The sequence below is a fragment of the Perognathus longimembris genome, chromosome 25 (genome assembly GCF_023159225.1).
Source record: "Perognathus longimembris pacificus isolate PPM17 chromosome 25, ASM2315922v1, whole genome shotgun sequence".
Classification (NCBI taxonomy): Eukaryota; Metazoa; Chordata; class Mammalia; order Rodentia; family Heteromyidae; genus Perognathus; species Perognathus longimembris.
The window spans coordinates 2780181-2804595 of NC_063185.1; the positions used below are offsets into that span (position 1 = coordinate 2780181).

The following is a 24415-nucleotide window of genomic DNA, read 5'->3' on the forward strand; positions in this document are numbered from 1 at the left end:
ACAGAATTATTTTCTAAGAAAGCAGCGATTCAAGCAGTTGACGGCATTTGGGAAAAATCTGCTATTTGTGAAAATCATCTTTGATCTTGGAATAAAAGGTAAAGCTGGAAAAGGATTTACAAACAAGAAAAAGACAACGTTTGGAATTGGACTCGCAGGATCTGGGCTTGGAAATGCCTCAGGTAAATCATGAGGAGTTGGACAGACTTTTCTATTTTCCATTATAGGAAGCAGATATTGTTGGCTTTGTATGTTTCTGAAACTATTTTTTTGGTACCAGTCTTGGAACTTGAACTCAGGGCCTGGGCACTGTTCCTGAGCTTTTTTTACCTCCATTTCTTCCTTTTGGTGATTAATGGAGATAAGAGTCTCATGGACTTCCTGCCTGAGCTGGCATTAAACCATGATCCTCAGATCTCAGCTTCCTGAGTAGCTAAGGATGACAGTCCTGAGCCACCAGCACCCAGCTGACACATTTCCTTTTTAAAGTCAGCTTATTTCTGATCTCACTCACCTAGTTTGAAGTACATATCCTATCTTCCACTGCCCTCTGTTTCTTCCTTTGCTGCAGCTTTGAAGTATTTTCAGTGAACTTGACCTAGGGAGCCTGGTGGATAAGTAGGTGAGGAGGTGAGAGATTTGCTAGCTTTATTGGGATCCATCTGACAACTCTGAAAATCAGTCTGCCACCAGAGTTCCATTCCATCCTCTGTGACATCCTGCTTCCATTTCTGACAGTTCTAGAAGAATGATTGTTATAACAACTGCTTTTAACTGATCCATGTTGGTACAAGGCAATCATTGACACAACTGGTGAAGCCGTTCTGCTATCCCATCTCCCTCCCTCCCCCCTCCATGGTTAGCATTTGCCTCTCCCTTGTTTGTTCCAGTGTTGGAGAGAAACCTGGAAATAATGAGCGAGCAGGGACTCTTAGTCGGCTTTTTGTGGGCCATACAGAGCTTCTGTGAGCTAGCTGGGACCATCTAGTGAGACAGGGAGGAAAAAAGCAGAAAAGAAGTGGATTAACTAGCTAATGCTAAAATGATCGGAGGCTGCCTCTACTTCAGTCTTGGTGCCAAATGGACCACCCTGGCCCCTTCTGCAGACCTAACCCAAAGAAGATTTAGTTTGCCATTTCTTGAGTATTTGAATTTGGGGCTATAAAACTTACTTCCTCAAGTGGCATTTTTCTAGGCATAAAGGTTCTAAGGCCTGAGGAAAATAAGAGAAAGCAAAGAAACAGATGGGAAGTGCCCAGGAAGAGAAGTGCATGATGAAAGAGTGTATGGGAAACGGGTTCCTGTATGTAGAAGGCACATCTGCATGAAGTATAAACAGATACGTTAACAGCATTTCACACTTTCTGCAGTAGCTTGCAAAAGAAGGACATAAAAGCAAAGGATATTTTAAATTTTCTCTTCTCATCAGAGTTAGCATTCAGAGTGAAGCCTTTGTGTTATTTGAGCCACTTCAGAGGTCTGAACCTGCCTCTTGAAGTGGTTTGGACAGGTGGTGAAATGTACAAAGTGGGCAGAGAGAAACCAACAGAAAGTGACTGTGGGCGCATTCTTCCCCACTGCCTTGTCACAGAATGGACTGTACCCTTTCAAAGATCAGGACTGAGGTCACAGGTCATACCACATTTCTAGTCATGTGTAGATTTTGGAGGCTGTTTCGTTGATCCTATTATTTAGACTAAAAGATGTCCACATTGTCTTTTGTTCTGGGAAAGAAGACATTGAACCTGCTTGGGAGTGACAGAGTGAGACCTACTTGCTACACCTCTAAGACCACAGGGAATAAATAGCCAGGGCAGTCTCTAAGTGGGGATTAGAGCAGAGACTATTGTTAAAGAAAGAATTGAGGAGGTCAGGCACCAGTGGCTCAAGCCTGTAATCCTACTCCTTTTTTTTTTTTTTTGTCAGTTGTGGGGCTTGAACTCGGCCTGAGCACTGTCCCTGAGCTCTTCAGCTCAAGGTTAGCACCCTACCACTTGAGCCACAGTGCCACTTCCTGTAATCCTATTCCTGAGAAGACTGAGATCTGAGGATCATGGTTCAAAGCCAGTCCAGGCAGGAAAGTCTGTGAGACTCTCTTATCTCCAATTAACCACCAGAAAACCGGAAGTGGCACCATGGCTCAAGTGGTAGAGTGCTAGTTTTGAGCAAAATAGCTCAGGGGCAGTGCCCAGGCCCTGAGGTCAAGCCTCAGGACCAGTACAAAAAAAGAAAGGGTTATCAGGGTGCCAGTGGCTCATGCCTGTAATCTTAGCCTCTCAGGAGGCTGAGATAGGAAGATTGGGGCTCTAAGCAGCCCAGGCAGGAATCCAGTCCGTGAGACTCATCTCCAATTAACCACCAGAAAACCGGAAGTGGCCCAGAGTTCAAGCCCCATAACTGACCAAACACAAAAGGATTACAAGTACTCTTTAGGTACACTGACTTTGGTGGCTAAATAAACTTTAAAATTAAAATAGTATTAACAATTGCTATTCTTACATTTTTGTTTGTGTTTTGTGCCAGTATTAAGGGCTTGAACTCAGGACTGAAGGCTTTTTCATTCATAGTTAGCATGCTTACTGCTTGAGTTTTGGCTTTTCACTGGTTAATTAGAGATGAGTCTCTCAGATTTATCTCTACCCAGACTGGCATTGGATTTCAATCCTCAGATTTCTTACTTTCTGAGTGTCTAGGATTGTAGGTGTGAGCACCAGCACCTGGCTCTTTCCTTATTGTTTATAACATCACATACACCCCCAGTTTACTGTTAGTTCGAGCTCTTAAGTATACTACAAAGCAGAAATAAATAAGCAGTTTACTACTGAGTCATTACTAATGAACCAGGAGGGTAAGGGCTTGCATGTAATACATAGGTTTGAAAGTACTCTTTGACTTTCTCAAGTGAACATCACTCTGTTGTAGCCTAGTGTAAGCGGAATGGATCCGCCTTTCGGGGATGCCTTTCGGAGCCACACCTTTTCGGAACAGACTCTAATGAGCACGGATCTCCTGGCAAATAGTTCAGATCCAGATTTCATGTATGAGCTGGTAAGCAACATTTTCTTAGTTTCAGCCTTAATTGATTTGGGGTAAAAATATGGAAGTGGGGTTTAAGGTTTAATCTGTAAAATGTCTGAAAGAGAAGGATATGATTGGACTGAGTTTGATTCTTTTGACATGTGGAAAAATATATGAACCCATTAAAGGGTTTATGGAAAGGCTATTTTAGTATCTTCAAATCCAGTTTTTATTTTATTTATTTTATTTTTTGTTAGTCATGGGGCTTGAACTTGAGACCTGGGTCTTGTCTCTGAGCTCCTTTTGCTCAAGGTTAGTGCTCTACCACTTTGAGCCACAGCTCTACTTCTGGTTTTCTGGTGGTTCATTGGAGATAAGATTCTCATGGACTTTCCTGCCTGGGCTGGCTTACAACTGTGATCCTGAAATCTCAGTTTCCTGAGTAGCTAGGATTACAAGCATGAGCCACCAATGCCCCACTCAAGTCCAATTTTTTATGAGAAAACTATGATTTTTTTTTTTTTGCCAGTCCTGGGGCTTGAACTCAGTACCTGGATTCTGTCCCTGAGCTTTTTTTGATCAAGGATGGTACCCTACCAACTGAGCCACCACTCAACTTCTGGCTTGTCTGGTAATTAATTGGAAATAAGAGTCTCATGAACTTTTTCTGCTCAGGCTGACTTTGAACTGTGATCCTCAGATCTTGAGTGACTAGAATTACAGGCGAAAGCCACCAGAGTCTGGCTCAGTATGCTTTTAAATGGGATGATATGTTTATATAGTATTCTATAACATAATCACTTTAAAATAAAGTCAGTGGTGGATGGTCTTTCATGTTGGATTATTAGAGCTAAGCTTCATTCTTCACTGTGGCCACAGTGTTGCTGACATTTTAAAATCTCATCTCTGTAATTCATATTCCCTGTGCCCAAGAATTGTTTTAAGTCTAGTGTAAAGATTTTATCATGCTGTGGTTGGGTTCCAGCTCTCTCCTTGCCTTTTTAAGTTCCTATTTAAGAACTGAAGGTAAGGTTTTCATTTTTGCTTTTTAATTGCAGCTTATTTCTGAAGAAACCTCCAAATCCTCCTCAGATCAGAAATATCAACTCATTTCAGTCAGAGTGTTCATTGTAAAGCTTCAGAGTCCTTGATCTAGGGTCATATTATTCCCAACCCTCTTGAGAAATGCAGTTCTTTTTCTTTTTTTGCCAGTCCTGGGCTTGAACTCAGTGCCTGGGCACTGTCCCTGTGCTTCTTTTGATCAAGGCTAGCACTCTCTCAATTGAGCCACGGTGCCACTTCCAGCTTTTTGTGTTTATTTGGTACTGAGGAATCAAATCCAGGGCTTCATGCATGAAAGGCAAGCAGTCTACCACCAAGTCACATTCCCAGCCCCCAGTTCTTTTTCTTTGCCAAAGAAATGGGATGGGGATGTGTCTTGTCAGTCAATACCCTTATCTTAAAGCAGACCAGAGAGACATAGAGTACTGATTTGGACTTCATGCATGCTAGGCAAGCATTCTACCACCAAGCTACATTCCCAGTCCCCAGTTCTTCTTTTTCTTTGCCAACAAAATGATGACACAGATAGAATGGGAACATGTCTTGTCAGTCAGTACCCTTATCTTAAAACAGACCAAAGAGACATAGAGTACTGATTTATCAACTTGATCTTTGCCATTGAGCATGGTGGGGTGAGAATTTTCTTCCTAAAACATGGTATGTGATTTTCTTTTTTCAATCAACCTTTCTTAGGATAGAGAGATGAACTACCAACAGAATCCTCGAGATAACTTCCTTCTAGAGGACTGCAAAGACATTGAGAATCTGGAGTCTTTCACTGATGTCCTGGATAGTGAGGGTACTTTAACCTCCAACTGGGAGCAGTGGGATACATACTGTGAAGACTTGACAAAGTACACCAAACTCACCAGCTGTGACATCTGGGGAACAAAAGAAGTCGACTACTTGGGTCTCGACGACTTTTCCAGCCCTTACCAAGATGAAGAGGTCATCAGTAAAACTCCAACATTGGCCCAGCTTAATAGTGAAGACTCTCAGTCTGTCTCTGATTCCCTTTATTATCCCGATTCGCTTTTCAGTGTCAAACAAAACCCCTTGCCCTCTTCTTTCCCTGGCAAAAAGATGACCAGCAGAGCTGCTGCCCCTGTGTGTTCTTCAAAGACTCTTCAGACTGAGGCACCTTTGTCAGACTGTGTCCAAAAAGCAAGCAAGCCTACTTCAAGCACACAAATCATGGTGAAGACCAACATCTATCACAATGAAAAAGTGAACTTTCATGTTGAATGTAAAGACTATGTAAAAAAGGCAAAAGTCAAGATCCACGCCGTACAGCACAGCCGGCCCTTGCTGAGCCAGTCACCTGCAGACGCCGCTAAGGAGAACACCTGCTACTGTGGGGTAGTGGCCAAGAGACCAGAGAGGAAGGGGGTGGAGCCTCTCCAGGGCCATGCCACGCCCACTCTGCCTTTCAAAGAAACCCAGGAGCTCTTACTCAGTCCCTTACCGCAGGAAGGGCCTGGGGCTGCTGCCACAGGAGAGAGTAGCAGCCTTTCTGCCAGCACTTTGGTTTCCGATTCATCCCAGAAAAAAGAAGAGCACAATTATTCACTTTTTGTCTCCGACAGTTTGGGAGAACAGCCAGCCAAATGCAGTCCCGAAGATGATGACGATGAGGAGGAGGATGTTGATGATGAGGACCATGATGAAGGCTTTGGAAGCGAGCACGAATTGTCTGAAAATGAAGAGGAGGAAGAAGAGGAGGAGGACTATGAAGATGACAAGGATGATGATATTAGTGACACATTCTCGGAACCAGGTATTAGAACTCGTGTTTACCAAGCTGGTCCTTTCAGGACTGACTTTTGAAAGGGGAAGTTTTTGTTTGGTTTTCTTTTAGTTGATACTGAATGTGTTGGTGTCTTCACAGGCCTTTGCAACAATGATCACTTGTGCTCACACAGTAGTGCACACACTGATTCTGTGAGGGCATATTCTTATTTGTCTTCTATTAAGTGCCCTGAGTGGTCACCCTCTTAGTGGTTGTGCAAAGATACCAAGAATCTTTGGGTTTAAAATATATTCCTGCCAGGCACTAGTGGCTCATGCCTGTAATCCTAGCTACTCAGAGACTGAGATCTGAGGATTGTGGTTCAAAGCCAGCCTGTGCAGTTAACCCCCAGAAAACTGGAAGTGATGCTGTGGTTCAAAGTGGTAGAGCACTAGCCTTGAGTGATAAGGCTCAGGGATAGCTCCTAGGCCTGAATTCAAGCCTGACAACTAACAAACAAGATAGATAGATAGATATTTGTACAATTTATCTTATAGTTGAGATGGTTAGGAGTACCTAGAAAGGTGAACCAAATGATGATGTTGGTTCATTTTACATTTTACTCATGTCCATAGCCAACAAAACCAACTTAATGATGTAAAGGCAAGCTTTTTCTTTGTGTCTGCTATATCTTCATTTCCACAGTTATTTTCTCAATTTAGAAAACACATGCTGGGTTACAGAAGCTAATAAAATATTCCTTAAATAAATAAAAAAAAGAAAACACATGCTGTAGCCATACTTATAACCTGAGCTATTCAAGAGTGGAGATCATCCTAGCTATTCAGGAGGCTGAGATCTGAGAATCATGGCTCGAAGCCAGCCCAGGCAGGAAAGACCCTGAGACTTTTATATCCAATTAATCACCAAAAAGCCAGAAATGGAGCTGTGGCTCAAGTGGTAGAGTACTAGCCTTGAGCACAGAGGCTCAGGGACAGCCTTGAGTTCAAGCCCCAAAACCCCCCAAAATAATTTAAAAAGAGTCAGAGATAGGGGGATCAGGGTCCAGATCCTCTTAGGCATCTACATGAGACCCTGTTTGAAAGATAACCAGAGCAAAAAGTGGTAGGGGTATGGCTAACATGGTAACGTGCCTGCCAAGCACACATCGTGGAGTCAAATCTGAGTATAAGAGTCTATAGAATAGAGAAGAGGAAAGGCTATGAGGAACTGCTCAAGTTAGTCTTTACATTCTTGGTCTGTTGTTAATGTTGGCTGATGCAGATTTTTTATGAAAATAGTCTTGCCAGGCAACACTGAAGCTGGGGGCCAGTGGCTCATGCTTGTAATCCTAGCAACTCAGGAGGCTGAGATCTGAGGATCTTGGTTCAAAGGCAGCCTAGGCAGGAAAGTCTGTTAGACGCTAATCTCTGGCCACCAAAAAGACAAAAGTGGAGCTGTATGTTGCTCAAATGGTAGAGCTCCAGGCTTGAGCACAAAAGCTCAGTGACAGTACCCAGGTAAATACACACACATGCATGCACACACACATGCATGCACACACACACACACACACACACACACACACACACACAAATGCATGTGAATGCATAAAGAAGACTTTCATATATGAACAAAAGGCCCATGCTTCAAAGGTAATACTAATACTAGCAATTCTGAATAAAGCTTAAGTTACTAAAAAAGAAACAAAATTGCCAGAAAACCCTTTTATTATGCTGATGATTGCCGGAATGCTAGGCAGTATAAACGTAGATATTTAATTTTTAATTTAATTCTTAAGGCATAGTAACTACATTTTAACCAGTGAAGCATTATTATTCTTTTTGGTTGAATTTTTCTGTCACAGATGGTTAGACTCATGCATGTAATATGAACAAGTTGTTTGGTTGGGATAGTTTTAAGTAAGTAAAAGGTACTTTAGGCTGAATGTGAAGGAAAAGAATTCTTTATCTTTGGTTTACATTGGAACGCTGCATCATCTAGAAAAAATAACTGTATTTTCTACTTACCAGGACTGTTTTTCTTGGACCATATTAATAAAATCTGTATTACCATGTTTAAAGAAATAGTGTCTCCCCTGGGAGAATTGTAGTGCTGTCCATAGAGCCTAGATCTATTGTTCAGATCAGTTGTGTAGTTGCCTGTTGAGGATTGAGGTAGGGAGATAGATAATGATTAAGGAAATGGGCAGTATGTTTCCATTTCCTGGAGTTCAAAATGTTCACCTTTTCAAAGGCTAAGTAACAATTCCTATATGTACATTTGAATTTCCTTCATCTGTAAAGCCATTAATGGCCATTGAGGTCAGTTGTATACCTTGGATGATGTTTGAGCAAAGAATATTGTGGTGAACAGGAGAAAGCACACGAAGTAGATTTCATTTCCTTTATCTATATTCCCAGAAGCAGGACTGCTGGATCTGATGGAACTTATTGTGGTTTGTGTTTTTGTAGCCTTGAGGACTAGCGGTGTTGAGTATATTTTAATATAATTGTTGGGCCTGGATGGTTTGTGAGAAATGTCTATTAAGGTTTTGCTTACTTTGCTATGGTTCCAGGCTTTTTTAAAATTTTACTTCTCATGCTTTTTTTTCCCCTTGGCTGTACTTTGAACTCAGGATCTCATGTTTGCTAGGCAAATGCCCTACCACTTGAGTTACACTGCAGTAATGTTTAAAATTTTTATTATTAGAATATGTTCATTATACCATGGGGTTTTGATGTGGTATTTCCATACATGTCTATAATGAACTTTGATCATATTCCCCTTCTCCTTGCTGTGTTGGAGTATGTAGTTGGGTAGTAACTCATTATCAGATATATTATTTGCATATATTTTCTTTCATGTTACCATCTGTTTCTTCATTCTGTTGATTGTGGTTTTTTATTCTTTGTTGTGTGGAAGTTCTTTTTGGTGGTCCAGGACTAGGTCTTAGTACCTGCTGTTTTTCCTCATTAGTCAGTGCTCTACCAACAGAGCCATGCCTTCAGCCCCAGTTCAGGAAGCTTTTGAGTTTCATGTAATCCCATATCTGTGTCTTTTTATATCTTGTGCTTCTAGATTCATCTAGAAACTCACTGTCCTGACCAGTGTCAAGAAGCTTTTCCCATGTGTTTCTTTTTCCCATATGTTACTGTTGTAGGTCTTAATCTATTTTGAGTGTTTTTGGGTTTTTTTTTTTTGCCAGTTCTGGGGCTTGAACTCAGGGCCTGGACATTATCTCTGGCTTCTTTTTGCTCAAAGCACTCTACCACGTGAGCCACAGTGCCACTTCCAGCTTTTTCTGCTTATGTGGTGCTGAGGAATCAAACCCAGTGCTTTGTGAAAGCATGTTAAGTAATCACTCTACTGCTAAGCCACATTGACAGCCCTTTTGACTGTATTTTTATACAATATTGGATAAAAATCTAATTTTATTCTACATAAGGACATTCAGTTTCTTCCCATCACCATTTATTGGACAAACTGTCTTTCTGACAACTTTGTGGAAGATCAGTGGACTATAAATGTATGAGTGAATTCTGGGTTGTATTCCGTTCCATGGGCACCTGTGTTTTTTGTGCCAGTACCATAGTATTTTGTGGGTAGAGCTTTGTAGTATTTTGAAATCGTGCACTATGATTTTACAACTTAAGTGTGTGTGCCAGTACTGAGACGAACTTAAGGTGCTCACTGTCCCATACCCTTTTCTCTCAAGGCTGTCACTCTACCACTTGAGCCACTGCTCCACTTTGGGCTTTTTGGTGGCTAATTAGATATAATGGTCTCATAGACTTTCTTGCCTGGGGTGACTTTGAACCATGATTCTCAGATCTCAGCCTCCCAAGTAGCTAGGATTACAGGAATGAGCCACTGGTACCCAATTGCTTACAGGTTTTTTGTTTTTCTTACTCAAGATTGCTTGGGGGAGGGGCTGGGAATATGACTTAGTGGCAAGAGTGCTTGCTTCGTATACATGAAGCCCTGGGTTTGATTTCTCAGCGCCCACATATATAGAAAATGTCCAGAAGTGGCGCGGTGGCTCAAGTGGGTGGCAGAGTGCTAGCTTTGAGCAAAAAGAAGCCAGAGACAGTGCTCAGGCCTGGAGTCCAAGGTCCAGGACTGGCAAATAAATAAATAAACAAGGGGACCTATGTTAAAAAAAAAAAGATTGCTTTGGCTATTGGTGTTCTTTTGAGTCCATATGAATGTTTCATCTTTTTGTTTTTTCTGTTTCTATGAAAAAGTGTCACTAGAATTTCGATGAGAAGTGAATTGGATTCTATAGATCGCTTTGGGTAGTGTGGACACTTTAACAATGCTCTTCAGACCCAGGGGCACATGCTGCCTTCCATTTCTTTGTGTCATTTACAACTTCTTTTTTTTTTTTTGGCCAGTCCTGGGGCTTGGACTCAGGATCTGAGCACTGTCCCTGGCTTCTTTTTGCTCAAGGTTAGTACTCTGTCACTTAAGCCACAGCATCACTTCTGGCGGTTTTCTATATATGTGGTGCTGGGGAATTGAACCCAGGGTTTCATGTGTATGAGGCAAGCAATTTTGCCACTAGGCCATATCCCCAGCCCCAATTTACAATTTCTTTCATCAGTATTTAGAAAATAGTTTTAAATGAAAAGATCTTTTACTTTATTAGTTAAGTTTATCCTAAGTATTTTTTTTTTTTTGCCAGTCCTGGGGCTTGAACTCAAGGCCTGGACTCTGTCCCTGAGCTTCTTTTTTTTTTTTTTTTTGCCAGTCCTGGGCCTTGGACTCAGGGCCTGAGCACTGTCCCTGGCTTCCTTTTGCTCAAGGCTAGCACCCTGCCACTTGAGCCACAGCGCCACTTCTGGCCATTTTCTGTATATGTGGTGCTGGGGAATCGAACCCAGGGCCTCATGTATACGAGGCAAGCTCTCTTGCCACTAGGCCATATCCCCAGCCCCCCTGAGCTTCTTTTGCTCAAGGCTAGTACTCTACCACTTGAGTGAGCTACAGCACCACTTCTGGCTTTTTCTGTTTATATGGTACTGAGAAATTGAACCAAGGGCTTCATACACGCTAGGGAAGCACTCTACCTCTAAGCCACCTTCCCAGCCATGAAGTAAAATCTTTTGGCTAGTATTACTTGACTGCACACATGATTAACTGGCTTTTGCCATCAATGTAACATAATTTTATGGTATTAGAGTGTTTTTCAGCTTGACTAATGAAAATTTCCTCTTTCCTTGAAAGACAGTTTTAAATGAGCAACTTTGGGGATACAAAAGTGAATTATGGGTGAGAATAATGAATTTTTAAATCAGACAAATAAAGATAGTTTTCTTTGAATACTGGTTGTAGGGTGGGTGGGTGGTTTAATTTGTAGCACTTGTTTTACAAAGGACTTTTTGTGAAGACTTAGATCTCTTGATGCTGGGTCTTGGCAGATAGCTACCCCCAGCGTCTGAGCATACCAAGTTCCAGTAAAGGTGCAGAATGGAGGTTCAGTCTTTCTTACTGTGTGATTGCCAAGTTTTTATAGAGCTTATTCTGTGGACAAGCCACAACTGTTGAGAGTCATGAAATTACATGATTCCAAGACCAAGAATTTGGGTCCTACAATGTAATTTCCACTAAATAATTTCACACTTGACTTTACCAGCTTAATATTAGTGATCTCTACTGACCAGAGATGAGAAGTTGGAATTTATGCACACATGTACACACACATGCATGGGCACACGAATTTGAACTCAGCACCTGGGCGCTATCCCTGAGCTTTTGTACTCAAGGCTGGCACTCTATCATTTGAGCTACAACTTCACTCTGGCTTCTCGCTGGTTTATTGCAGATGAGAGTCTTATGGACTTTCCTGCCTGGGCTGGTTTTGAACTGCTATCCTTAGATCTGAGCCTCCTAAGTAGCTAAGCTAAGTAGCTAGCTAAGTAGCTAGGATTATAGGCATGAGCCACCTGTGCCTGGTGAGAAGTTAGAATTTTAGACAGTGAAGGTGGCCTTTTGACTTTCTTTGATAATAATATCAGGAAGGAACTTCATATTAGGTCTTTATTGTGATAAATCAAAAAAATGAATTATTGGATTTAACAAAACCATTTATTAAAATACTTTAGAGTGCTTGTACTGGTACTAAGGCTTCAACTCAGAGGCCTTGAGCCTCTAGCTTGGTTTTTTAACTCACAACTGGCACTCTGCCACATGAACCACACTTCTGTCCTCAAACACTTTTTTTTTTTTTTTTTTTTTTTTTGGCCAGTCCTGGGCCTTGGACTCAGGGCCTGAGCACTGTCCCTGGCTTCTTTTTGCTCAAGGCTAGCACTCTGCCACTTGAGCCACAGCGCCGCTTCTGGCCGTCAAACACTTTTTTTGAGGTGGTATATGTATTGGGTATTGGCTATACAGAGATGAAAAGGTGTCATCTTTGCCTATATGAAACTCGAGTTGAATGGAAAGCCAGTGGTTCATGCCTGTTATCCGAGCTACTTGGGAGGCTGAGATCTGAGGACCCCAGTTCAAAGCCAACCCATGCAGGAAAATCCATGAGACTCATATCTCCAATGAACCAACAAGAAAGCCAGAAGTGGAGCTGTGGCTCTAGTGGTAAAGCACCCACCTTGAGATAAAAAGCTCAGGGATGGTGCCTAGGTCTTGAATTCAAGCTCTAGTATCAGCATGCATGCACACACATGTGCCTGCACAGACACAACAAATATAAATTACTTCCAGAAAAGGGCTGATTAGAATAGGCATTAAGTTTTAGTTGATAGTTTAAGAACTGTCTTCTCTACTTTTCCAAATAGTATAGAGGAGGAGGTAGGAAGAAAACCACAATGCTAGGACACCATTGTGGAAGCAGACATAGCTTTCTGCTGAGATGTTTTAGATGTATAAATACTAAAAGAAACCTATTTAAAGATAGTGTTTAAGTTGGTAGCTCACACCTGTAATCTCAGCTACTCAGGAGGCTGAGAACTGAGGATCATGGTTCAAATTCAGCCTGGGAAGGAGAGTCAGTAGAGACTGTCTCCAATAAACTACTGAGGAAAAGCTGGAAGTGGCTCTGTGGCTCAAGTGATAGAGCGTTAGCCTTGAGCAAAAGAAGCTCAGAGACAGTGCCCAGGCCTTCAAGCCCCAGGACTGGCAAAAAAAATGAAATAAAGCCAAGTGCCTTTGGCTCTTACCTGCAATCCTAGCTACTCAGAAGGCTGAGATCTGAGGATCGTGATTGGAAGCCAGCCCAGTCAAGAAAACCAGAAAGTGTCACTGTGTGTATATCAAAGTGGTAGAGCACTAGCCTTGAGCTGAGGAGCTCAGGGACAGTACCCAGGCCCAGAGTTCAAGCCCCATGATTGACAAAAAGTAAATAAATAAAATAAAACAATACATTTTAAAAATCATGTTTAAGTACAAGTATCTAAAGTTGCTTTTTGATGTCCCTGTAACTATACTTAGTAGTTCTTTCAATCCCATATGAAGATACAAAGAGAAAATATATTACCTTCGAACTTGTAAAAACAAAAGTCTTCAAGTGAGATTAACAATGTATATTAATCCGAATATTTCATGAGTGGGAGATTACTATATTGCTACCTATATACCTCATTTATTCTCTTTGACATGCCAGTGATGTTTTCAGATGAAAGGAAATGTCTCCAGCCACAAATAGAAGGAACTTCTGGGTTGTCCTGATTGGTGTATTGACATTTCTGGAGCTTACCACACTGGGATGCTTTTTTTTTGGCCAGTCCTGGTGCTTGAACTCAGGGCCTGAGCACTGTCCCTGGCTTCTTTTTGCTCAAGGCTAGCACTCTCCCATTTGAGCCACGGCACCACTTCCAGCTTTTTCTGTTTATGTATTGCTAGGACTTCATGTATACGAGGCAAGCACTTTACCACTAGGCCATATTCCCAGCCCCCCCTTTTTTTTTCTTTAAAGGCTATGAGAATGACTCAGTAGAAGACCTGAAGGAGATGACTTCTGCCTCTTCCCGGAAGAGAGGGAAAAGAAGATACTTCTGGGAGTATAGTGAACAGCTCACTCCGTCCCAGCAAGAGAGGATTCTGAGGCCCTCCGAGTGGAACCGAGATACGCTGCCAAGCAATGTGTATCAGAAAAATGGCTCACATCACGGTAAGAGAGGAGGGATTGGAATTTGAGTACTTAGTAACTTCATTGGGAGAGAGGGGATTTGTTTCATTTTCAACAGTCTTACTGGTAGCTAAAGCTAACCTTGAGCTTTCTAGATAGTCTAGGCTGGCCTTATATTGACAGTCTTCTTGATTCTAGGGTCCCTTTAAATAGAGATGCTGAATTCTTTTTCTTTTTTCTTTTTGCCAGTCCTGCAGCTTAAACTCTGGGCCTGGGCACTGTCCTGGGCTTCTTTTGCTCAGTTCTAGCACTCTTAGCACTCTGAGCAACAGCACCACTTCAAGCTTTTTCTGTAATTAGAGATAAGAGTCTCACAGACTGTCTTGCCCAGACTGGTTTCAAACTGTTATCCTCAGATCTCAGTGCTCTACCACTGAACTTCACACCTAGCCTATGTCTCTTAAAGCCACAAGTGGGAACGCAGGGCTGGCAGACTTCTAGGGTAGGTTGTTAAATGGGCTAAGAAGACTTCTAACATGCGCCAAGACTGAAAAATATAAGGGTGGGAGGTACCTTATGGAAAATCTCTGGATCACTAAAATGACTTCAACTTTTCAACTCTTTGTAGGAAAATATGCAGTAAAGAAGTCACGGAGAACTGACGTAGAAGACCTGACTCCAAATCCTAAAAAATTGCTCCAGATTGGCAGTGAGTTACGGAAGCTAAATAAGGTGATTAGCGACCTCACTCCCGTCAGTGAACTTCCCCTCACAGCTCGGCCAAGGTCACGGAAGGAGAAAAACAAGCTGGCTTCCAGGTAATGCTAATCGTGTTCACTCTGGTGGAAAAAACGTTTGGGGTGTGAAGTTAAACCCTGAGTTTTTGTAAAAGAGGTGACCTTCAGCCCTTAACTGAGACGTAACATTTTTTTCTTTCTTAAATCCCACCATGAGATTATTTTCCTTTGAAAGTAAAAGACAGCATTTCTGCTTTCTACCAAAAAAAAAAAAGATTTCATTTTGTTTTGTTTTAGACAAGGTTTCACTGTGTAGGCCAGGCTTCAAAAATCTCTTGAATTATCCTGCTACAGCCTTCTGAGTGCCAGAATTACAGGTGTTCTGCCTGGAACAAAGTTTTGAAGGGAGAGAGGTTCAGGTATATTTAAGTGCATCCATTATGATAGAAAAATTAAAAAAAAATTATAGCTTCTGTTTTGTTTGCTTTCTTTTTTTTTTTTTTTCTTTTTTTTTGGCCAGTCCTGGGCCTTGGACTCAGGGCCTGAGCACTGTCCCTGGCTTCTTCCCGCTCAAGGCTAGCACTCTGCCACTTGAGCCACAGCGCCGCTTCTGGCCGTTTTCTGCATATGTGGTGCTGGGGAATCGAACCTAGGGCCTCATGTATCCGAGGCAGGCACTCTTGCCACTAGGCTATATACCCAGCCCCTTGTTTGCTTTCTTGGTAAGTCAAGTTTTTTTTTTTTTTAATTGAAGTAAAGGTTACTTAGAGTGAAATTAACCCTTTGGGGGCGGGGGCACATCCTGGGGCTTGATCTCAGGGTCTGGGCATTGTCCCTGTGCTTTTTTTTGCTCAAGGCTAGTACTCTACCACTTGAGTCACAACTCCACTTACAGCTTTTTGCTTGTTCGTTGGAGATAGAGTCTCATAGACTTTTCTGCCTGAGGTGACTTCAAACCATAATCCCTAGACCTTGGGCTCCTGACTAGCTAGAATTACAGGTATAACCCATCTTGAGCAACTGACTTCCCCAGCTTAAAATTCCTCCTTTTAGTGTACATTGTTACATAGTTGTGACAAACATCCCATCATAAAGCTTACCACCATAGTCATGATATTGAACATTTTTTCATTACCTTAAAATTATAAGAGCAGCCAGGTGCTAGAGGCTCACACCTGTAACCCTAGCTAATTCAGGAGGCAGAGATCTGAGGATTGCAGTTCAAAGCCAGTTCAGGCAGGAAAGTCCATGAGACTCTTATCTCCAGTGAATCACCAAAAGCCAGAAGTGGAGCTGTGGCTCAAGTGGTAGAGCACCAGCTTTGAGTAAAAAAGCTCAGGGATAGCGCGCAGGCCCTGAATTCAAGTCCCAGGAGTAGCATAAAAGAAGAAAAGAAAATGTCTTACAGCAAAGGAATATATTTTGAAGGCTCTCTTGTAAGAAAAGTGAACTAATAGCTCCTTTCTTTCACAGAGCTTGTCGGTTAAAGAAAAAAGCCCAGTATGAAGCAAATAAAGTGAAATTATGGGGCCTCAACACTGAATATGGTAAACCTAAACATTGAAGAGTGTCTTAGCTTCCTGTTTCCATTGCTCCTGCACTTCTTGTTTAGCTTTATTCCTTGCTTTTCATTCTGGCCAGCCTTCTTGGGGTTCACCCACCCAGTACCTCCTATACCCATGTTCATCCTTGTCTCTTGGTGTGAGTGTTGGAAGCTGAGCTCCACAGACACATCTTATCACAGCCCACTGGTGACCCTGATCCTTCCTTCCCCTTCATAATTGTGTGCTGCATCAGAGAGTTGATTCTCATTTCATATTTTCTGTAGAAACACTTTAGTATGGGCTGGGTATGTCGCATAGTGGTAGAGTGCTTGCTTAGCATGCATGAAGCCCTGGGTTCAATTCCTCAGTACTACATTCATAGAAAAAGCTGGAAATGGCAATGTGGATCATGTGTGGAATGCTAGTGTTGAGCAAAAGAAGCTCAGAGATCGTGCCCAGGCCCTAAGTTCAAGCCCCAGAACTGGCAAAAAAAGAAAAAGAAACACTTTAGTATTTAAGTTCCCTTGGATCATATTTTGACCTTGGTGAGAATAGTGTAGACATGTGCTTTGAAATGGGGTTGCTCATCAGAATGTGTTTGTACTTGTTAAACCCAACTTCTTAGATCTCTCCCCAGGTCCTCTGCTTTGGAATAGAGTAGTACTCTGACTTTTGTTTATTTGCTTTTGTTTTTTTCTTTTTCTTTTTATCTTTTTAAACTAGGGCTAGAAATCTAGTCCAGGGCCTATGCATATCAGGCATACTCTGCCACTGAGCTATGTGGCAGGTCCTTCCAGTTTGACTTGATTTGGGTTGGTTTTTATTGCTGTTGTAGCCATAATAAGGTTTGGTCTTATGGTTTCATACTACTCTTGATCAGTGCCCAACTGCCCTCCTGATTTTAATTGAGTATCTGAGGTTATTAAATGATTTTTTTTGTTAAAGGACATGTTCCAAGCATTTTTATTCTGTCTTGCAGATAATTTATTGTTTGTAATCAACTCCATCAAGCAAGAGATTGTAAACAGGGTGCAGAATCCAAGAGAGGAGAGAGGACCCAACATGGGACAGAAGCTTGAAATTCTCATTAAAGATACTCTTGGTAAGAATAATGCTAGATAGATCCACAGCCTAAAACTTAGGAGCATGTAGTGTGAGATGTATGATTTCAAGGGACACTAAAAGTTTTTTAAAGCCGGGTGCTGGTGGCTCACATCTGTAATCCTAGCTACTCAAGGAGGCTGAGATCTGGGGATCGCAGTTCAATGCCAGCCCAGGCAGGAAAGTCTTGTGAGACTCTTTTTTTTATTTTTTATTTTTTTGCCAGTCCTGGGCCTTGGACTCAGGGCCTGAGCACTGTCCCTGACTTCTTTTTGCTCAAGGCTAGCACTCTGCCACTTGAGCCACAGCACCACTTCTGGCCATTTTCTATATATGTGGTGCTGAGGAATTGAACCCAGGGCTTTATGTATGGGAGGCAAGTACTCTTGCCACCAGGCCAGATTCCCAGCCCTTGTGAGACTCTTATCTCCATTTAGCCATCAGAAAACTAAAACTGGTAGAGTGCTAGCCTGTAGCAAAAAAGCTCAAGGACAGTGATGAGGCCCTGAGTTCAGGTCCCACAACCAACCAAAAGAAAAACGTTTTAGTTGGGAGCCAGTGGCTCTCACCTATAATTCCAGCCAGTTAGGAGGCTCTTGAAGCCAGCTCCAGCAGAGAAATCCCTGAGACTTATATATCCGGTAAACTAGCAAAAAGCCAGAACTAGAGGTATGGTTGAAGTTGTAGAACATCAGGCATGAACAAAAAAAGTCAGTGAGAGCTCAAGGCCCAGAGTTTAAGTCCCAGTACCCTTACCCCCCTAAAATTGAGGAAACATTCAAATGTGGTTACTGTAATATCGGCACTCTCTCTCTCTCTCTCTCTCTCTCTCTCTCTCTCTCTCTCTCTCTCTCTTCCTCCTCTCCTTCTCTTTCTCTCTTTCTCTCTTCTCTATATCTCTGTCAGAAATCTCTCTTTCCGTTTCTCTCTCACACAAGTTGCTAATACTTTGCAAGATTTTATTTGTGCTCCTGCCCAAATATATTGGGCGATGGTGTGTGTGTGTGTGTGTGTGTATTCAGGTAACTTGTAAGCATCATGATTCTGTATTCCTATTTTGGCATGTATCTCTAGAAAACAAGGACATTCTCTAGCTCAGCTGTGATACCAACACTGTTAGATCCATGTACTTGAGTATTGGCCTAATATCTAATACAGTCTGTTTTTATATTGTTCTAGTCGTTTCATGGATACCCTTGTCTCTGATATATTTGCACATGGATGCCCTTATCTCTGATATATTTGCACATTACTATATATATGCCTGTACACACCTATATAAATACATATATATATATTAGTCTCTCAGAGTTATTATGTTTTTTTTTCAATGAAAAATCCAGTTTTTTATTTTCTAAGTTGTCCCAGTGTTTGGATTTATATGTTCCCTCATGACAAGATATAGTTAAATTTCTTGGCAATAATTCATCACGTATCATTGTATTTCCAGCAATCATCATCTTGTCATTTGCCGGTGCTAAGTGTGATCATGTGGCTACAGTGAAATCAATCATTTTTCTGCATGTGCCGGTCCTGGGGCTTGAACTCAGGGCCTGAGTATTGCCCTTAAGCTTTAGTGCTCAAGGCTAGCACTCTTTATCACCTAAGCCACCGTGCCACTTCTGGCCTTTTTGATGTTTAATTGGAGAGAAGAGACTCACAGACTTTCCTGTTCGAGCTGGCTTCAAAGCATAATCTTCAGCTCTCAGCCTCCTGTGTAGCTAGGATGACAGGTGTGGGCCACATGTGCCCAGCAAATCAGCATTTTCATAGCAATTCTTCTTTATAGAAGTAGTGGCTAAGTCACTGAATGTCTTTGTTGTGAGGATCAGGGAGGACAGTCTTTCCGTGTATGTTCCAGGCTGTTCTCAATCTGCTGGATAGAGTGATTTCTTGGTACCACTATCAAGCTGGGGTGCCACCACTTCTGGCTTTATTTTCCTTATTGATTGTCAGGATTTGATTTATTGATTGTAAAGGTTTATTGATTCAAAGTGTTCTTGACCTTACTGTAAATCCTTCTGTTGTTCCCACTTTGTTGTAGTCATTCCCATTTCCAAAGAACATAAATTGTACACAGTAATTTTTTTTAAATGACTAACCAGAGCCTTCAGATCTAGTTTTGGTTGCAATCAGATCCCACTAGGAGTCATGATGAAGTCAAGGCAGAGGGAAGCGCCTGGCCACGAGAAATGGGGACTCAAGCTCAGCAGGCCTTGTTGGCAGGCTCGGAGCTTGCCATCTTCTCTACTCTAAACTGTGATTAGCTATTCTCCAATGGTTATTCTGCTTTTGTTTTTTAAGACAAAGTCTGTCTTCAAAGATTGACCTCAGCCTCCCAAGTTGATGGGATGACAGGTGTGTACTACCATACCTGGTTATTCTTGGTGTCACTTTTCTGTTACCATCTTAGAGTGAAGTGTGATGGGTAGAAGGATGTTCTGGGCTGCAGTAACAAGTAGGAGAGCACTGTTTTGGGAGCAGTATCATGGAGCTGAGATCCACCTGGGCCTTGGGTATACACTGTTCCTTTCCCTCCCCTCCCTTCCTGGTACACCTTCCCCACTGGTGTGTTCAGGTGTGTGTTTTATTCTCCACAGGCCTCCCAGTTGCTGGGCAAACCTCAGAATTTGTTAACCAAGTGTTAGAGAAGACAGCAGAAGGCAATCCCACCGGTGGCCTGGTAGGACTGCGAATACCAGCATCAAAAGTGTAGCCAGCCCCACTGGACCACTGGTCAGAAGTGTCTGTTCTTTCTCATGTTATCCATTGTATATTTTCATTCTGTTTTGCATGTCAGTTAGCATTATGTAAACATTTACAATTAGGTTATATTGTTTTAAGAACTTGTAGCATAAGTGAAGCATGATCCAAAATACTTGATTATTGCATTTCAGAGCATAAACCTCAGCTAAGCCTGCTCCTGGCAGTAGCAGTGGCACTCACATGCTAAGTAAACCTTGGGGTAGAAGTTGCACATGTGTATTGAAGGGAAAACATTTGGAAGGGTGAATATCTCAGTATAATGCCAAGCATCATGGCAGGTTTATGCTCTGAATCACTCAAAAAAAATATTAAGGAAGCATTTTTTTTAACTGTCCATTTAGATTTTTTTTTTAGAATGATTGCTTTCTGTTCTACTTTTCCACAGCCATTAATCTCACTTGTACATGGCGCACCCGGCACTCGTGTTTGTGTGCCATGGTAGACATTCAATTCCAGAGTTCATTATGATATATAAATATATATATAAATATAAATATATACAGATGTCTGTGCAAGTAAGAAAAAAGCATATTCTTTGTGCCTTGTATTTTGGGAAAACTCTAAAACTGGTAATATTTTGTATGATGAAAACCCTTGAGGAAAAAATTAAGATATATAGATGGAAAACTTATGGGGTTTAAATGGGTTTTTTTGTTCCAACTTTTTCAGATTTTTTGAATGTATATAGGACTATGTTGAAATGTAGATATATGCCACAGAGTCTTTGTATTGTATATAAAAAAAACCAACAAAAAAAAAGATGGCTCTAGAAAACTATTTCGGTACTTGACCGGAAGAAGACAAATACTTGCACATTATTGCGATTGTTTTATTTTTTTGTACCAAAGACAAATGCAACTGATATGGCAGACTGCCAGTCCAAGTAAAGTTTTGCACAGCTTATATGATACTGTATGAATGTATGAAAAAAGGAGCAAAACATAAAAGGTCAGGGTTGGGATCTTACTGAACTGTGAATCTTATTTCTGTTTGGGTCCAATTATCTATAGAAGGAGCATCCGTACATACAAATATATTATTTTGCTGTTCCTCTAGTTGCTTCCATAGTAGGTAAGTTGGTGGCCATTTAGGTGTGTATAAGTCTTTTTATTTCTGCACTTAACTGTAGGAAATTTTAATATATTTCATTTTATTAAGCTATTGATAAAAGTTTTTGACTTTGAAAATGACAGTTTAATTAGTTTATTGTAGTATACTTCCACCAAACAACCAAAATACAGGTTATTTTTATTGTATTATGTATGTGTATATATATATATATATATCTGTAAAGAGAGGAAAAAAGCTAAAACTATCTAATTCTTTAGTTGCCACTTTTCCAATCGATGTATTACTGTGCATGTAATATTTTCAAAGATCAACACAGGCCTACCACAGAAACAGAAACTTTATAGATTTTTATATTTTTGTACAGGTATTTTCAAACTAGCTTCTTCAAACTTACATGTGACTTATTCTTCTATAGTTTCTAGAACTGGGAGATGTTGACACATTTAGTTTTTAGGTGCTCTTTTTTGGCTCACATCGAACAGCTTCTGTAGTCAGTGTAGCCATGTTCGAGCTTTACCTCTTGATGAGAATTTCTTCTATCAAGGCAGCATTATAAACCTATCCCACAGATGTTTCTATCTGTTCCTTTGGTGTACTCTCAAATATTTTTGTTTGCTTTGAAACCTGGTGGTTTTCAAACTGTACTGAAAAGAAAAAAAACATATCTAGTGTGAAACTTACATACACACTCAAACACAGAAAAAACCAGTAAACCAAAAATTTCAGACCTACCTACCGGGAAAACACATATTTCTCCATTCCCTCATGGTAGAATTTACTGTCTTCATTCTAATTTGTACAACATGGCTCCTTTCCTTCTACGTCCTTTCCCTTCCTTCTCTCCATTTGTAAGTGACAGCACATGAAGTTACATAGCACATGAAGGTTCGATTCTAGAACACACAGGAACAACCCAGCAGCCCTCTAGCTTCCTTTACATCTGGAGATACAACCTGAGGCAGACTGTCTTGACACGTTAGCTGAACTGTAACCCACAAGAGTATCCCATGTGTTTGGTGGAAATGTGCCCCTTGGTGCATTCACGCTAAACAGATGAGAAGTGCAAATCCCAATGGCTGACAGAGTTCAAGTTCATCGTCTCACTGTTTCCTTTCTAGGTGGGAAAAGGCAAAGCATAGAGTTTGCAACCTGTGAGGTTCCAACAGTATGTGTGTCTAGGAAATGGAAAGGTGTCCCAAAATATGGCAGTTTTGCAGTCAGGTGAAAATCGCTTTGTGATAGAGATTCAACTGACGAGGTTTATAAAATTGCCCCTTTCTAGCTGCTCTGTTAGGAATTCTGGTTTTTTGATACTTTTTTCTTGTCTGTAAACCAGAATTTGATATTTTTGGTCTTGCATTTCAAAAACAAAACAAAAAACAACAAAAAAAGACTGAATCTGTTTAGTGGATTCCATATCCTTGCATTTCAGTGTTTTCTATGTCTGACTTAAGTTAAATAGTTGAAAGCTTTTAAATAGTTGAGCTTTTTAATGTTGACACTTTATTTTGTACCTATTTATATATGTATGTATATCTTAGAAAAAGCACTTTGTTTAAAAGAAAAGATTGCATTTTATATGATTCCTGCCATTTGCTGCTAAATCTGGGCTGGTCAGAATGCTACACTGATACTTGATCTAATAAAAAACCTGGCAGTAAAATGTAGAGTGGAAGGCGAGTGCTCTTGCTATTTTAACTTTACCTTCAAGATGGCCTAGGCAAGCTGTGCAGCTTTACATTTTAACCAGGGGACTCTGTGGCATTTAAAACCGTCTAGAAATGGTTGTATTTTAATGCCAGTAATAATCTTGCTTCCTCTGTTGTCCTTAAGATATGTATGTTTTGTGTATCTCTCTCTCTCTCTCTCTCTCACACACACACACACACACACACACACACACACACACAGATCTTATAAGGTAATGTAAAAACCCCAACAGTTGTACATGTTCTGTGTTTGAAAACCGTAGCATGTATTTTTGGGTGATGATCAATAGAGAACTCTCTAAAGGGTTTCTGTGTTCATACATGGTATATTAGATCGCTCCTAGTGAAGTCCAGAGCCTTCCTTTTCTATGAGGGCATTGTGAAATTCACCTCAAACAAACCCATTGTTCCAAAAGGCAATGATAAACTTTTGAGTCTAGTACTACTACTATGATTACAGAGGGGGAAAAAAAGCAACAAAAAACTTTCTTCCTAGTTTCAGATACACTGGATTCTTTGTAGTGTTGTCTCCCTTTGAAAGCATGCTGTCCAGTTGCTAAGTCTTGTCAAGATCTTGTCTGATTTCCAATTGGGTGCCACACGTGCACAGTCCACATGATTGCTTGTCCTACTACTGTACCATGTATGACCCTTGTCCCTTCCTGCGGCTCTCATGACAGATGATGACCTGGCTTTATATTGTGCCTTACTTGTACATTTGAAACTACACATAGTCATTCCCTTCCCCGTCCTACAATCTTTCCCTTGGGCCCTTTTGTAAGAGAATCTGAGCTGCCACAAATGCCTCCTGAAGGATTTCCGGTGGGGTGGGTTCACATTCCCTCTCTTTGTAGTTCTTTTATATTTGTACGAAAGGCCAGTTTTTAATGGTCTTTGAATCTGAAGGGGGGACAGATTCACAGTCATTTCACTACATCCCTTCTCTTCTGCCTTTCATGAATTTGTTCTACATCTTTCTGATGCTCGACTTGATTTGCTGCTTAGCAATAGTGTACGGTTAGAGAAAGGTGTGTTCAATTCATCTGCTTAAAATTGACTACTTCATTTTCCATAACTTTTTAGGAGAAGAGTGCCCATTTTTTGTTGGTTTTATACAACAGATGACAAGTCTCTTTCAAAGAAACAGAAGTATAGTACTTTTGAAATACAATGCTGTTAGTATGGATTTCTTTTATATATATAATATTCAGATGATTATCTGATGTTTGCCTTCATTAATAAAGCTGTTAGTTTATTCACCAATATTTCCAGCATGGATGTGCTTTTCTTTACTTCCATACATTAAAAAACATATATATATTTTTTTAGCTGCTAAGATTTAGTTCCTAAGAAATGAATTCAAGTTGCCTTCAGCAGAAATTAACAACAACAACAAAAAAAAAACTTGCGTTCCTTTCCTTTCTAGAGTCTTCCTAAAACTCTTGTCTCAAGTGTTTTCTAGTCAAGTACCTACCAATGTTAGCATCTCTCCAAGTCTTGAAACTTGAATTTCGAGAACACATTGAATGAATGCTTTCAGTGTTAATCGTTCTCATGAAGTCTGTGGTGGAACAGAGCCGCTTCTGCTACTTTGC

The 24415-nt window shown here is 40.9% G+C and overlaps 1 protein-coding gene and 1 long non-coding RNA gene across 2 annotated transcripts in view; one reads left to right on the plus strand and one right to left on the minus strand.

Annotated features, from left to right (window-relative positions):
• Crebrf (CREB3 regulatory factor) lies at positions 1-23284 on the plus strand. Its single transcript, XM_048333997.1, has 8 exons — positions 1-182; positions 2923-3048; positions 4774-5857; positions 13740-13934; positions 14521-14710; positions 16103-16176; positions 17153-17275; positions 19875-23284. Exons 1-8 carry the CDS (start codon positions 174-176, stop codon positions 19988-19990), a joined length of 1917 nt encoding a protein of 638 aa, XP_048189954.1. The 5' UTR covers positions 1-173; the 3' UTR covers positions 19991-23284.
• Positions 21657-24415, minus strand: part of LOC125341880 — a 13877-nt gene continuing 11118 nt past the window's right edge. The window contains exon 3 of the long non-coding RNA XR_007209100.1: positions 21657-21787. This is a non-coding gene — a long non-coding RNA (uncharacterized LOC125341880). The remainder of the gene's footprint in view (positions 21788-24415) is intronic.

What these genes read in the sequence shown, in the direction of transcription:
- Crebrf (XM_048333997.1), top strand. An exon ending in GGGCCTCAACACTGAATATG is followed by an intron (nt 16,177 to 17,152) that starts GTAAACCTAAAC and finishes TCTGTCTTGCAG; the next exon opens with ATAATTTATTGTTTGTAATC. An exon ending in TCTCATTAAAGATACTCTTG is followed by an intron (nt 17,276 to 19,874) that starts GTAAGAATAATG and finishes TATTCTCCACAG; the next exon opens with GCCTCCCAGTTGCTGGGCAA.